Raw genomic sequence first — 16143 nt, forward strand, 5'->3', positions numbered from 1 at the left:
TTTGTATCACATTAAAATTCTTCAAAGGTAGAGTTCCTATTGGATTAATCTTCTAGTTTAACAAGAACTTTTGGGTTTTTTTGCCCATAGAATTGGCAGGACAAGGTGGTTTCAGTTTGAAGCAAGCCACTGAACTATTTTATCTTACTCTCTAGTAATAAGAGCAAGTAATAAATGTCATACTGTAAAAGAAAACACAAAATTTCTAATTAAAAAGAAGCTTTTATCATAATATGTCTGTTGCTTTCTTATATTTACCTTTAACACACATACAAAAATCATGCACTCCAACACATAATGCGGCATATTTTGTTTTTAGCACAGTTTAAGCATTTTTCACGTGACTATTAAAGTATCAATTATGGCCAGCAGCTTGAAATGTTTTTTAACTGTAATTCAGTATGTCTCCTTATGTGCACATTGTACAATCAATGCATATAAGAGTAATTTAGATTTTTAGAACATAACTGAGGAAATCAGTAATTCTTGCAATGAATGTTAATCTGGCCCAAAGTACTTATTAAACTGCTTTGAAGGAGAGGCTCAATCCTGTGCCGATAAATTAAGTGTTAGCCTGAAATGTACCATAAACTAAATCCCATAAATTAGGGATGTAAGACTTAAATAATATATTGCATAACCACTAAAACTAAAAAATATTCCTTTAAAAAAACTCTCAAATTTGCTATAAAAATAAGAAACTTATACAAAATATATACTCCTTTTCAGTTCTTTCCTGAATACCAGTTTGGTCTCATTCAGACATGCTTTAAATTTTTTAAAAAATGATTAAAGTTTCAGACAAAGCCATTTAATTTTAATTTAACATTATCTAATTCAGAATAAAGGTCAGAGTCTGGACCCTCCCCTATTTCACTGAAGAAAATAGTTTAGATTGCAATCTTGTATACACTTATTAGAAAAGCCCTTCAGACTTTTTACTAGGCAAACATATGCAGTATATAAGATTTTGCATTGTCCCTAAGCATTTAATAGATAAAGAAAAGTATTTTTCAATTCTTGGCAATTTTATATTGTGTGGATTTGCTGTCTGGGGAATTCTGGGATTTGAAGCCCGCACGTCTTAAAATTGGCAAGTATGAGAGAAACACCAGTATAGAAGATGCCAATGAAAATAAAAATGGTACAAATGTGAAGAGTTTTCCATTCCGAGCAATTTGCCCTTACTCAATTTGACATGCAAATTCTTGCACAGAGTTTAGACCTATTAAAGTCGATTTTCACAGGGTCCAGACTCTCCTTATGCAGGAAAATACAATCAATGGTACTTTCATCAGTGCAATAAGCACCAGTCACCCAGTTATTTAAATCAGACCACAACATAGAAAGTTGACAGCACTAGCAGTACTAACAATTCCAAAGAGAGAGAAACAGATAAAGAGCCATCTGTTTTACAAAAATTACATTCATCATCTTCACAGAAAGAACAAGACGACAAACTCTGCATCACCAAGGAGTTGTAACTTTTCACTGTTCTTCTCCCTATTATGAACAATTGAAAAGCAAACAAAAGGTGTTAAGGCCCAACATTTCAAACAAAGTATTATTTGATAGTATTTATATGCTGCTGTAAAACAATATCAGGAGCAAAACTGTCCTATAACTTCACCACTGTACTTTGCCAGATTGTTGGGAGCAATTGACATTGTAAACTGCCCAGAGAGGGCTATGAAGCACTATGGGGAGACAGATAAGTCTAAGTTGCTATTGCTGTTAGGTACGATGCCCTGATTTCAATCTTCCATCTGGAGCAGATGAATTTTTTACTATATATCCTTTTTTTTTTACTATATACATATATCCATGAATCTGAACTATTGCTAAATTTGTTGAAATGAGGAATGTTTTAAGTAACAAAATCATTCTTGATTGAAGGAGAATTATATCCTAAAATATCAATCTTTCAGAGAACATAAATTTAATGGACTTTATGTTCCATCAAACACTGCCCTCTCCTCACCAGTTCACCACCTCACCCTTCTTCAGAGAATTAACATTAATTAAGTTCCTGTGGTTTCCTATCATGCGTATTTCTCATGTACAATCTTTACTGTAACTAATTGAATCTGGTCCTTCCTTAACATACAACAGTTCATTCTTCCCCTTCCCACCTAAACTGCATACTTGAGCACTGATTGCATAAAAGTGATTGATACATACTGGGTTCATAATAATCCATCACAGTCACTGAAGCATCCTGGGTATTTACCACTTTGAAGTCTCTCACAGCTGGAATATCCACACAAAACTGTGTTTCGTTTAACTACAAAAATAAATAAATAATAACTTTCAGAGAGGTCTATATGCTTCCATAATGAATGCATATGAAAAACTAGATGTTTAATATGTTTTTAAAAGAAACTTCCTATCCATCTTTAATTACATTACCCAGAACAGTAGATACAGCTATATATGTATTTACAAATAGCCAATCTTACTTATAGTTTGCCAAGAAGAGTAGACATATTACACAAGTGTAGAATCACAAGCAGAAACTGATTCACACACATAAATGCAACAGTTGATATCTGTTACACAGAATCATGCTTACCAAAATTTATAAAGTTATAATGGTGATGAAAAAGAAACTATGTGACCAATCTCCATACTTATGACCTTCACAGCGTCTCTGTTACATGTTCACCAATATAGTCCATTAGTATATATTGTCCTGTACCTGACCCCTTTTCTTCTCCATAGTCCCCAGACTGGAATGATTGCTTGAACAAGGTATCACTTCATGAACCGTTTTTACCCTGCAGCATAGTAATCCCCCAAAATGTGGTAACTGCAAATTAACAAACTCAGCTCTGTGACCCTCATTAACCAACCTGCAGCTGCTGCCTGTAACAGACAAGACCTTGATCAGTTTCACACTTTTGCCTTTTTTTTCCTTATATGCTCTAGAGCGCCCAGCCCTGAACTGCTAAGCAAACAACCAACACCAGTGCATTCTTTTCAAACTGCATTCTCCATTGTGTACCCACTAATTGTCTTGTAATCCCTTCCTCTCAAGACAAACACCAACTTTCCTCTTGCTAATAATTTTAGCACGGGGATGAGCACTCCAAAAGGTGGGGGATTGGGAAAAAAGGGCTATAAGATTTGCCCTTTTACCAGGCTTCCTTGCGAGTCAAGTACAGGAAACCTTCCCCACCTATTGGGCTCATCTGTCAGTTTAGGTCAGGGGTCCCCAAACTTGGCAACCTTAAGACTTGTGGACTTCAACTCCCAGATGCTGGCTGGAGAATTCTGGGAGTTTAAGTCCACAAGTCTTAAAGTTGCCACGTTTGGGGACCTCTGGTTAAGGTTCATGTCCTTTAAAGGAAAGAAAACCTGAAGTAAAATCATAACCACCATTATAGTCACATTGATTTTGCACTTAGTGACTGAGTTGCCAGTCCCAATTGTGGTTGCTGAATGAGCTGAATGCTAATGTAAACCAGTTACATTATAGTTATTGGCTGCAGCTGTGACCAACAATTCTCTTGCTAAGCAGCAATGTCTTTAAGAACAACATCATGTGAGCATGACTTGCAACTTTCAGCAGGCTTCCCCATTGACTTTGCTTGTTAGAAACAAGCTGTGAACGTTGCAAATGGCAATCAGGTGACCATGAGACTGCATAAATGAGCACTGTTGCCAAGCACCCAAATCATGATTATGTGACTGCCAGTTTATATCTATATGTTTTTTTTTTTAACTCTTTGTTTCCAGAAATACAAAACATGCAACTTTGTGGACTAGTTGTCTTGCTTTTTAGCACCGCCGTAGCTTCAAATGGTCACTGAACAACTGGTCAGTAAGCGAAGAATACCTGTACCATGTGAATCCACCTTTATACACCTATTTTATACTTTATTTTTTATCCTGAGGCTTGCACTATCAAACCTGTCAAACAGAAAAGCCAGGGAGAACAACATAGCACGTCTTCATTCCTATTTCTCTTTTCTCTTTTCCTTAATTATGAAGACAAAAAGTTTACATGAGCCTATAACTTGGTAAGTTTAATTTGTCCTTTTGACCCTTAAGCATCTGTCTCTACATATTCTTACAAGGCTTGGTCAAACTTATGTGAACATACTTCATAAAATATGGCCTCTCCTGAATGAACTGGAGGATTCCAATTAAATTACCTCTAAATTTTGTCTATAATGTTGACCAAACATAATGTTTATTTTAAATGATCAATTAAAAAAACATTTCATAATTTTAGTTTTTGAATCAAAGCTTTATCATCATTCTGACTAGTATGTCTTTATTTTGACTTACAGAGTCCAGATATAAATGGATTTTGCCTTCCTCTTTTTCCACCTTTTTAACTGGGTCAACTAATGACACAAAACGAGGTGACAGAGAGAAGCCACTCAGTAATCCGATCTCCATGAGAGCCATGCCGGTTTTTAAAGACGAGCCAGTACCCAGATATCTAACAAAGAAAAAGGTATGATTTACATAGAAATAACGGTGCATGCACATATGCACGCATAACTATGCAGTGCTTTTAATTCTTAACACAGAATTAAAGTATAGACCTTTAAAAAGACCTCAATTTGTACTGGAAGAAAATAAAATTATAAAAGAGCACAAATAATAAATAAATAATAAATAACAATTTTATTTATAGTGTTTCCATATATAATATTGTAAGCCTTCCAGAGTTATCCTGAAGTAAGATGGTTAGCCAATAAATTTAATAAATAAATAAATACCTCTCCCCCACCCATTTTAAAGGAGCCAAATATCTAAATCAAGAACAAATATTGATTTACAGTTGTAACATTATGACAGGAACTACTGAAAGGATAAGCAAAGTGAAAGCATTAAGCAGTATGGAAAAAAGTTATTTAATGGCATGTCAGAATACCAACATTTATTATGAATAGGGCATTTCTGCTACAATTTTTCAACAAAGCATCTCTCAGGTTTGTGCTCTGAATGCTTGGGAACTGCTCAAAAGTAAAGTAAACTGAGTAAAACAATATTTCTTGTTATCAGGTAGTCCTTGATTTAGAAACATAATTGAGACTAGCTTTTCCGTTGCTAAGCAACTTGCTTAAGTGACTGATTTTTCCATCTTTTTGCCACATTTTTTAAGTGAATCACTGCCATTGTTATGTGAATCATATGGTCTTTCCCCACTGTTTATCAGAAGCCAGGCTGGAAATTAATAGCTCCTGATACCTTTATCTTCCCTTAATTTTAGACCCGTTTAAGGCAACTCAAATGGGCAGCCAACAGTATGTCATGAGACAGTGACTTCAAAAGTAGGTGATATGTGATAGGAAGTACTGTTGTTTGAAGTTGTTTAAAAAAAATAAAACCACCTGTGGGTGAATCACCAGCTTTATTGAAAACAAATAACCAAACATGATTTTAATCATGCCCTTGTTATAATTGTAGAAGAAAAATAGTTATCCCTGGGTAATACTTAAGTAGTTATAATCATTTTATATCAAACCAATATGAAAAAGGAAAGCCAACAAAATGACTGGCCTACACTGTGCTCGGGGAATGCCAAGATTTTACTGGGGGACAAACATATTTATTTATCCTTTATGCTGCAAGTTTATATGGCTGCCTATCTTAACCATATAATTCTGTGCAGCTGGCAAAGGAATTAAAAACAAATCTTTAAAAATAGTAAAAAGATGCCAGTTCAAGACAAAACACAAACTAGGCTGTATGTACCCTAAAGCCTAAGGGAACAACTTGTGAACTGAGCTGTCTCTTTAGATTTAACTAAGCTTTAACTGTGGTAGGAGTTTTTGTTTGATTCATTCATTCAATAATTCATTTAGAAAACCTGGCAAAATATGATGGAGTGGTATGCCCAAACTTTTGATTTCTCTGAAATCTTATCAAGATATACGGTATTTGTTAAAAAAGATTCAGCTCAAAAGTCATTTTTTAAAATTGTAAATAAAAGAGAACGGATAGCTTAATCTATTTACTTACCTGGTACACACATTTAAAGTTAAGCTATTTATGTCTTTTTGATCATCCTTTACATAGACATCTAAATCAAAGGCTTCTTGATTTTGTGCAGATCGACTACGCCTTTTGCTAGTATGTGAATTTTTCACATTGTATATAACATTGAGCTATAGAGAAGCAAAAATAAAAAATGATGTTATTCAGTTAAGATAGCAGCGATTCATAGAAAAGAATAATAGCTATTTCATAGTTTATCAGAATAAATTCATATATGCAATATTGTAACATACAGTGCAAATATAAATGTGGGATATTTTGCATCCTTTTCTGAAATAATACTTTCAGTTTCAAATTCTCAAAAGAAATCTATCAAAAGCACCGCAAAATAACAAATCAAACATGCCTTTCTTCTTATTGGACCTGCTGTGAACTTGGACAAATCAAGTTGGAAATAAATCAAAATGCTATTGTTTTAGTGTTTGCCAAGAAAAACAAAATGGTAAGAATTTACTGGCAATTCAGGAACACCTGGATCAACATATTAGGATAGCCTCTTAAATAACTGTTTTACTGGAAGGAATTTTATGTTCAATTTTTCATTCCTTCTTGGCCTTAAACAAAGATAAATCCACGTAGAAAGAAAAGCCTACAAAGGAATGATCAAGCATGGTTTCAGCTGGTTGCAACATCCATTTAGCTTTCTTACCCATCCTGGCCTGCTGCAAACAGGGCAAAGCAATATATGCTGTCATAGGCAGAAAGATTGTTACCAACACATTTTGAAAGGGTATTTTGATATGACCATTTAGACGGGAGTGGTGGTAGATATGCATGCCACATACTATCATATATTCCACTAGTTGGTACACTCATAATGACTGACAATCCTGGCTTATCTTCATAGCTGTCAATATTAATTTCTGGAAACTGCAAAATATCATTCACAATGTCTGGAACCTCTGACACAATTCTGACACATTTGCCTATTCCTGTGTCAAACCATACATCTTTCCTTAAAGATTCACTGCCGTTATGGAATTACTGATTTCTCTAGCTTATACAACCACTGCTTCTATCATTGATTGTGAATAAGATTGTGAGTCTCCCACATCTGGGTCAATGCCTCAACCAAAGCGATTATGTCATTTTGTAATACTATTTAAAAAAACCAAATGATTTCTGCTCAAAAACCAGAAAGATAAGCCAACTACATTTTTCTAAATCGCATAATCTCTCATTTATATAAACACTGAATTAAACAATAACAGCGTGGTACATGGTACATGTTGTATCAGTTTTTGTATTGGTTTTATGTTGTGATTAAGCACTCTTGGGGAGAGGCAAACAGCTATCAGCAAGTGGGGGAGGGGATCCAAAACCACAAACAGAAAGATTCTTAGCCGGTTATAAGAATTATCTTGAAATAATTATTTCTGCCAAAGTACTATTTTACTTGTTATAAAGTTCTGCACCTGCCATATTCACTATTTTCTTATTCTGAATATGTTGACAGCTACATGAGAACAGTTTGATTTATTGATTAAAGGCAAACCGTTCCAAAAAAATCTTGTCAAGAAAACTGTAGTTGCAAGAGACAATCACATTAATTTATAAAAAAATTCTGCATAATAAGTAGTAATTATGCATTCACATTTGCAGGAAGTTTTGCTTTGTACTATGCACAGTTTGTCTTCTACTGTTCATTTAGTGCAGGGGTGTCAAACTCAAGGTCCGCGGGCCACATTCGGCCCACGGGGTGCTTAGAGCTGGCCTGCGCGGCTGCCCTTGAAAGAGTGAATGACCGGCCCGAAGTGCCTCTGCCAGCAAAAACAGAGCCCAGGTAGTTATGTGCGTCCCCACAATCTCCGTGTTTGCTGCCAGAGGGCTGCAGAAGGCCGTCATAGCCAAAAACTGAGCTTGGGAGCCTGTTTTTGCTGGCAGAGCGCTTGGGCCACCACAGGTGCCCCTGACACGAGTGATGTCAAGCTGGCCACACCCACCCTGGCCTTCAAGGTCAAACACAACCCTGATGCAGCCCTCAATGAAATCAAGTTTGGCACCCCTGATTTAGTGTGTCACTCAAGCATGCAATTTGACCACAAATGCTAAATTTATGCCTGTGTACATATATTTTGCATGTTATAAATTTATATATTTATTTCTGTAGCAAAATTATTTCATGGTCACATTGCAAACTTGGAAGCTTGAGCAAACTTTAAGTAAATCGGAAAGTGAGTATTCTCCTTAGCATGTCATGTCCACGTTCATTTTCAAAAGAATGCATGCCATTTTAAAATTCATCTTTCTAATCTACCTACAATTCTTGTTTATTGCACGCAGAGAATTTTATCTAAATGAATAGAAAGTTTAGTTTTCATGAAAGATGCCTGAAGTAGAATATTTAAACACACGTAATGTTTTACGTATTAAGCCACAATATATGTTGATTTTGGTTTGGTGTGGTATGTAAATCTAGTTATTTTAGTTGGTAAACTATGGTTATGGCCAAACCATATATGTAAATGTAGTCACTGTGGCTTAAACCAAGGTTAGAATTAACCTTGGCTTACCATAATGTGTTAACTTGGCCTTAGTTTTGCCAGTTCTTGATTGGAAAGAATCTCCAATGCTTTTCCAAGATAAACAGCAGGAAGATAGTATCCGTCACATTTATGAAACTGCAAGACTTTACACTTCTGGAAGTACTTTGCTTCAACAATGAATGAAAACAAGGAGCTCCCTTGTGAAAGCATTATTGAAATCCTTTTAGCAGCAACCTTCACAATATTCCAGCTAAAAAAAATACCAAAACTTTGGAAAACTGCCTGTCAGTCCAGGAATCTTTGCTCTCTCATGTTTATCCTTATGGTTGAATCTTAAACAGATGTCTGGATGAAGGGTTATTTTCAGGAAGAAATTTTTGGCAGCATTTTCTTTGGCTGCCAAATTAAGCTTTGAAAAAGAAAATAGAATTCTAATGAGTTTGCATTTTAAGACAAATGAACTTCAGCAGGTGTGAGAATGGGTGGGAAGATTCACACAATCCTGACCTGTTAAGAGGCTTCAGCTATATCTTGTTTAGACTTGATAAAAGTGATTAAAACCCTAATGTCAAAATAAAAACTAATGTGAATGTATTCACTTGCTTCAGGAATGAAACACACACACACACACACACACACACACATACATTAAGCATGCTAGGGTCTCATTGGGCCACATTTTTTCCCTTTATTGGCATATATAGAATTGAAAAATCAGAGCTGCTCACTAGACTGAAAGCTGAAAAATATCTCTGAAGAAGACAATTGGAAATCTCCTTGCTGACAAAAAAAATTATGTGGATGTAGTCAGAAAGTCTCAAACCAGACACAGGGCCATCTTGGTTTTTTTATATAAATTGAATAGAATGTTGTTTTTCTTACATCTTGGAGAGCAGTGTATAGGTTCAATAGTATGTATGTATGTATCAATAGTAGACACATAGAAAGCATAATTCTGTTTCATCGAAGATAAAGATGAGGAGTACTAGATGTTACCTAGTTTGGGTAGTGAAATATCTGCAAGAAAATAACCAAGCTCAGAGAATACTAAAGACTCCTCATTTCAACCCTGAGCTACCAACATTCTCTTATTGATAAAGATTCAGATCATTTAAGCATCCATTTGAATTTTTGAATGCCAATTGAATTAATTGAATGCAATTATTTACGGATCAAACAGATCAGAGGTGGTATTCAGCCAGTTCTGACAGGTTCTGGAGAACCTGTAGCGGAAATTTTGAGCAGTTCGGAGAACCAGTGAATAACACCTCTGGTTGGGACTGCCCCCATCTATTTGCTGCCTCCAGAGTCCCTGCTGATCGGTGGATCTTTTTTTGTTGCCCTGAACAGGAGAACAGAGCTGGAAAGCAGGTTAGTGGGGTAGGGAGGGAATAGGGATTTTACAGTATCCTTCCCCTGGAGTGGGGTGGAAATGGAGATTTTACAGTATCCTTCCCCTGCCACACCCACCAAGCCACTTCACACCCACCAAGCCATGCCCACAGAACTGATAGTTAAAAAAAAATGAATACCACCACTGAAACAGATGCAAAATAATGAAAAAAAATGCAGGAAAAATATATAAGATTCTTTGAAAAATTAATTTTAAGAAAAAATGTACCAAGAACTGGCATCTCCCTTGGAAGTGGATGGTCATTAGAGTTTGCTATGTAATATAATACACTAACCAGAAGATATTCAAAAAGTGAAATAGAGTTCTAAGATGACATGATTCATTCTTCCCAGACATTTAAAAAGCTTCTCTTTCCCCTGTTTTCTGCCCAACCCTGTAAGGCATAAATCAGGAAGTCTATTGAGCTTTTAATGAATAGCTAGACATGGCTGAAGGGTTGCTTTTGACGAATTACAACTGGTGGCGTTGTCATTGCTAATTCCAAATGAAGGGACAGATTCCTCTTTGCACATGATGTAATGATAGTAAAATATATCATGATTTAAATTCATCTACTCAGAAATTCCAAATGTGATCATTCTTTAAAGGCTGCTCACATGTAATTCATAGCAGATGATAAGTCATGCAATGTTAATTGCCATTATTAGCAGCCATTATTGCATTCTGTATTTAGTACAGATTTTTTAAAATGGGAATTTCACATATCATTTGCTTAAAGTTTTTTATTGTATATTAATCTATTAATATACACTTGGCATATTAGTATCAATTCTAATGTTAGAGTACTTTACTAGAAAAGGGTAGGTTGCTTGGTTTGATTATAAATCAGTCATAAGTCATATTATTATTAATTTATCTGTCTACTTTTCTTAGAGTAATTCAATCCTGATAACAAACTGCAATCATTCTTAAAGTGTTAAATGCTGAATCCAGAAGACTGACTAGACTACCGGTGTCAAACACATGTTGTCACATGATGCGTTGAGACTTCCCCCTTCTCTAAACCAGGCGTGGGCATGGCCAGTGCATGATGCATCCGGCCCACGGGCCAGGAATTTGACAGCTCTGTACTAGAATATAAAATTGATCCTTAAGGGACTCTCCTTCGAAACAAGTATTGCAGGCAGTCCTTGACTTACAACAGTTCATTTAGCGACCATTCAAGGTTACAAAGGCAACGAAAAAAGTGACTTGTGACTTACAACCACTGCAGCATCGCCCTGGTTATTTGATCAAAATTCAGATGTTTGGCAACTGACTCTTATTTATGATGGTTGCAGTGTCCCAAGATCATAAGATCACCTTTTGAGACTTTCTGACAAGGAAAGTCCATGGAGAAGCCAAATTCACTTAACAACCATGTTACTAATTTAACAACTGCAGTGATTCACTTAACATCTGTAGCAAAAAAGGTCATAAAATGGGGCAAATTCACTTAATAACTGTCTCAGTAACAGAAATTTTTGGGCTCAACTGTGGTCATAAGTCAAAGACTACCTGTATTTCCCAAATCCTGACGTCCAACTCCCAGCGTTATTAATTGCCATGTCTTATTTTATTCCTTCACATCTAAGTCCAGGGTCATCTGGAGACATTCAGAGGCCCTAGAAACTTCAGACCGTAATGTAAAAAAGGAAAGGAAAGCTAAGTATTATCAACATATTTGGTGGTTTCTGGCTCTCAACTTGAGAATGACACTTCTATGTGATTTCATATTGGAATCAAGTAGAATTTTCCCATCTTTAACCACACATTGGCATTTCTGAGATTGTCATCAAATCCTACAAGCTGTCTTTTCAAAGCTACCTAAAAATAAATATATGGTAATATCATATGCCAATATCAGCTCTGGAATTCATAGCTGCCACAGAGTTGAAGAATGGTGGTGGTGGTGGGGTGATTTAGCTGAATAGTTTAAAAAGGGGGGGGAAAGTTTAGTTTGAAAGTTCAAGGTTATTTAGTCAGTCACACTAAGAAATTGCAGCTGCAGAGTAATTGGTTCACATGATTAATGAGGTATAGAAAAGTGGGAGGGGGTAGGTTGAATTTTGTGGAAAGGTCTGGGAATGATTTCAGTTCTGAAATTTCACAAACGTTACCAGTAATGGTTATTAATAAAGTATTTGAGATATGTTTGTTTCGGAGTTACTGTTTTTAAACCGGACAATGGCTGGAACCCTGACAGCCAGCTGATTAAGTAAAAGACCCTCTTGTTCCATATGTTAATTACAAACACAGGATTGTTGTTAGTTTTCAAATCTATATATGTTTGGATCTGCGCATTTGGAATCTAATATTTATTTATATTTTTCTTAAAAGTGTTTTAAGTTGTTGATAACTTGATTGCACATCAATTTTGATTGTTGTTTTTAAAAAAGCTAGTAATATTTTTACATGTGTGGACAACTTCTAGCAATTTGATTGCTGTTAAAAACAATTCCAGCTGAGTCCACTACTGTCAGATATGATGGATGAGCAATTTACTGCCTGCTGTGATATTTTCAAATGTTGGCCTTCATTAATGGACCTGAAGTCCACTGAAGTCAAATGTATGCTTTTTGATAAAAAATATGATTTCTGAAAATGAATATACCCAAATAATGACATTTTATAACAAGCCCAGCCCTCTCTGAAATTTTATACATTACCTATTCTTCAAATTCTGTTTGTAGTCTTGCATTGCTAATGTCACGTATTCTACTGTTTATTTGTACTGGACTCTAATCAACATGGAATTTGGCTCATGTAATCCAATCGTTTTACAAGGATTAAAGATAAAAAGATGTAAAACAGGCCTGGGGTTTCTGTGCTAACTAAATTCTGTGTCCCTAGCATCCCTTTGATCCACAGAGAACACCATTTCCTTTGACAGAAGTCCAAATATGGAGACAGGTCTCACATGCCAAGATGCTTTTGTAAGTTGTTTTCATTCTCCTTCTCTTCTTCCCCTGGGCTACCAGACAGCATTTGATTTGCTATGTCGGGTAGCGTGTGAGAATTGGACAAAAGAGCAACATGCTACTGGCCGACAATAGGATAACTTGTATGCATTTTGCCAGGGTTAAAAAAGGAAGATATATAATGAACAGTGAAAAATCTAAGCCACAATTTTTGTGGCAAGGAAGAGAGAAGGGAAGCAGGAGGCCTTCTCTGGAAAAACAAGTGACTATTTTTAAAGATAGTAGAATGGGCACAAAGGCTGAAGAAAGGGAGGAAGACACTGCTGCAAATAAGGAATTGCTTGATAATTATAACTACCACATTCCACACTGCTTATAAGGAGCCTGTGATTATTATATTGAATTATGGACTGGGCTGCATTTTTATAAAGGACAAGACTTCAATACTGAGAGTAGTGATGTTCAGGATTTCCTGAAAGACACTGTAGATCCAAAATGAAGTTAATCACATATCTGTCATCAGAATTCACTGTTATGCTGCAAGCTGTACTGTAGTTCAGAATAAAACTGTCTTGGTGCTGATTTAGAAGGTCCATACTGGATATTAAATAATAATCTTAAAGTGACATTTAACAGCATCCTAATGCTATTACAATTACCTTGTGGAAAAACACCAGGAGCTTAACAGGAAAAGTGAAAGCAAAATCTCTTTCAATGAGACATTCGCGCACAGTAATTAGAATCAAAACCATAATTTTCCAATATGATACATTGGGAATATTACATAATTACTAGAATTGATTCATAGAATTCTATTAGTATAGAATTGCATCTATATTAATAGATTAATCAGAATCAGAACAGTAATCAGAACAGTTTAAAAAAGATCGAACAAAATAACATATGGAGAAAACAATCTAAAGTCGTAAGGACAGATGTGATTTGATTCTGAATCTAGTTTGTACTTAATATAATATTGACTCCACCCTTAGTAATTCAAATATTATCCAACCAAACAGGGAATCTAATTCAATCCCAAATCCTTAAGAGAAATAAAAGGGACAAAAATGACTATATATGCCTACCTGAAAAATAGCAAAACCACGGCCATTTGCAGAAATTGTAATTCTAACAGGCTGTGCAGCTGGAAACTAAAAGAAATGGCAGATTTTAGTAAGGTCAGAGAAGCATTCCAAATTAGATGAATTTCCTGAAATCAAACTTTTTTTAAAAAAAAAAAAACTTCAGTACCTCTTTGGTCTTGAGAACAAAACGGTTTTCCTGATCAATGTGGAAAACCATTGGATTTTCTTCCATGGATCCGTTCACTGTCACATCCATTTCTGTCACAGAATCAGCTGTAAGTGTCGCAAAGGTACTCAAGGCCTGCAGAGCCACAATAGTGTCCTACCCAGAGAAGAAAGAACAGTCCTTTTTAATATGAATATGGATGAACCAGGTTAGCAAGCAGCACTTAATGAAGCTTGGCTGATTTCAGAGGCTAGTAAGTACAGATCTGGCTAGTACAACTTACAGAAGAAATCATCTTCTTTAAAACTTCTTTAAAAACTGGAAGTTTTAAAAAAAGATGTTGGATAACCATTTGTCTGAAGAGGTATAGGCAGGGGGGGTTGGACTAGAAGACCTCCAAGGTCCCTTCCAACTCTGTTATTCTATTCTATTCTATTCTATTCTATTCTATTCTATTCTATTCTATTCTATTCATCTGGAAATCCTGGAGCAATAGGTTAGATTGAGATTTTTTTTAAAAAAAGTCTTCGTCACATATTCAGTCCAAATACTCATTTAAATATTGTGTTTTATTATTAGAAAGGGCAAAGTCAGCAGTAATCATTCATGACAGCAACTGTAGTTTTATCTTGCAAGGCACAAATTTACTCAGTACGGTAATTCTTACAAAGGTAGGACAAACTTAATTTATCATAATTTGATTTTGTTTGGCTTAACATGAGGAATAGTTCAATCAGTGGGCCTTTACCATCATATGAGAACCAGGCCCCTAGAGAACCTGTTTCTCTAATAAAACACATTTACAAAAAGCTTATCTTAGCAATGTGTATAACATTGCACAATAACCCATAGCATTGCCTTGGTACAAAAATATGAACTCAGCCCAAGCCCAAATTTAGTCTTCCCAAGCCCAAATTCAACTTTCTGACATTTTAAAATAGGATTGATGAATCGATTACAACCATGCCGCTGGCCCATGTAGAAAATTAACTGAATCTTTGGAATGCACACAGAGTAGAAGATTCTGGCTGGCTTCCTTAGAGAATCGAAATCTTTTCTAATTGTTTTTTGAAACATAGTTCTATATACATTTCTGGCAATGCAGAAGGCCCTAAGTGAAAAGCTCATCAATCAAACTTCACGTAGTGTTTGACAGATTCCTGGTTCAAAATTTTAAATGAAAATAATACATCCCTGGGGCCACATAATATTTTAAGGATTAATTCCATAAATTCCTGATAACTAGTTGTTGTTTTTAGATAATTTCTAACCTGTGTAGAAGAATAACCTCCCAGGTGATTTCTTTGCTTGCTTAGCCATTTCATAATTGGAATCGCCTCTAACAGTCTTTGTTGAATAAAATGAGACAAGAGAGCATAACCTGCAACTTCAATATCTGCAGAACGTGGCTGCCAGGAACTGGAGAGTCCAGAAGATGGTGATGTCCAGAACCTTAGTTCTCCTAGGAAGGAAAAATAAAGAAAGAAACTTTCACCTCAAAAGAAAAGGATACAACTTTGTAAGGTTGGAGAGTTTATTCTTCTGAAGCCTTATTTTTTTAGCAGACTGAAATCAAGTACTTCTTAATCCTATAATTTCTCATATTTAAAAATAACTATTCCCATCTGTGCCCCCAAATCAATTTTACATTTATCAAATTAATAAACTAGAAATTGTTCTACTACAGGTTTTTCTGTACTGCAGCTTTTGACTGCTTGTCTTCCATCGGCTAGAAGTGAAACTGGCTGAAGAAATCAATTTCTGAATTACAACCCTCTCCTCTACTTTGGCCATAGTGATGACTAGATGTTCAGTTCAGTGTATAACTCCCAACTGGTGAATTTTTCTGCTTTTCTATTCTCAACCATGGCAGGAAAGCAAGCACCAGTTATTTTTGAAGTTGCAATTAATAGTTTCATTTGGGCTAGAAGGAGAAACTTGGTAAAACTTTGTCAATTTAACCCAGTGAAAAAAGAAAGAAAGAAATGGCCAGAATTTCACAAACCATCTACTGAATTAAAAAACAACAACAACAAGCAACCAGGACAGAGGAATTCAAACAGACAACAAATGGTCA

General features: G+C 35.6%; 1 protein-coding gene across 1 annotated transcript in view; it reads right to left on the reverse strand.

The window, feature by feature from the left end:
- Positions 1 to 202: 202 nt before the first annotated feature.
- The window catches only part of CD109 (CD109 molecule), a 70044-nt gene continuing 54103 nt past the window's right edge, over positions 203 to 16143 (reverse strand). The window contains exons 27-33 of the mRNA XM_026695141.2: positions 15338 to 15528; positions 14067 to 14222; positions 13901 to 13966; positions 5980 to 6125; positions 4294 to 4450; positions 2182 to 2284; positions 203 to 1503 (exon numbers count right to left, since the gene is read on the reverse strand). Coding sequence (XP_026550926.2) covers positions 1331 to 1503; positions 2182 to 2284; positions 4294 to 4450; positions 5980 to 6125; positions 13901 to 13966; positions 14067 to 14222; positions 15338 to 15528 — 992 coding nt within the window. The 3' untranslated portion in view covers positions 203 to 1330. The remainder of the gene's footprint in view (positions 1504 to 2181; positions 2285 to 4293; positions 4451 to 5979; positions 6126 to 13900; positions 13967 to 14066; positions 14223 to 15337; positions 15529 to 16143) is intronic.

The sequence above is a fragment of the Pseudonaja textilis genome, chromosome 1, assembly GCF_049901715.1.
Source record: "Pseudonaja textilis isolate UNSWEBS1 chromosome 1, rPseTex1.2, whole genome shotgun sequence".
Taxonomy (NCBI): domain Eukaryota; kingdom Metazoa; phylum Chordata; class Lepidosauria; order Squamata; family Elapidae; genus Pseudonaja; species Pseudonaja textilis.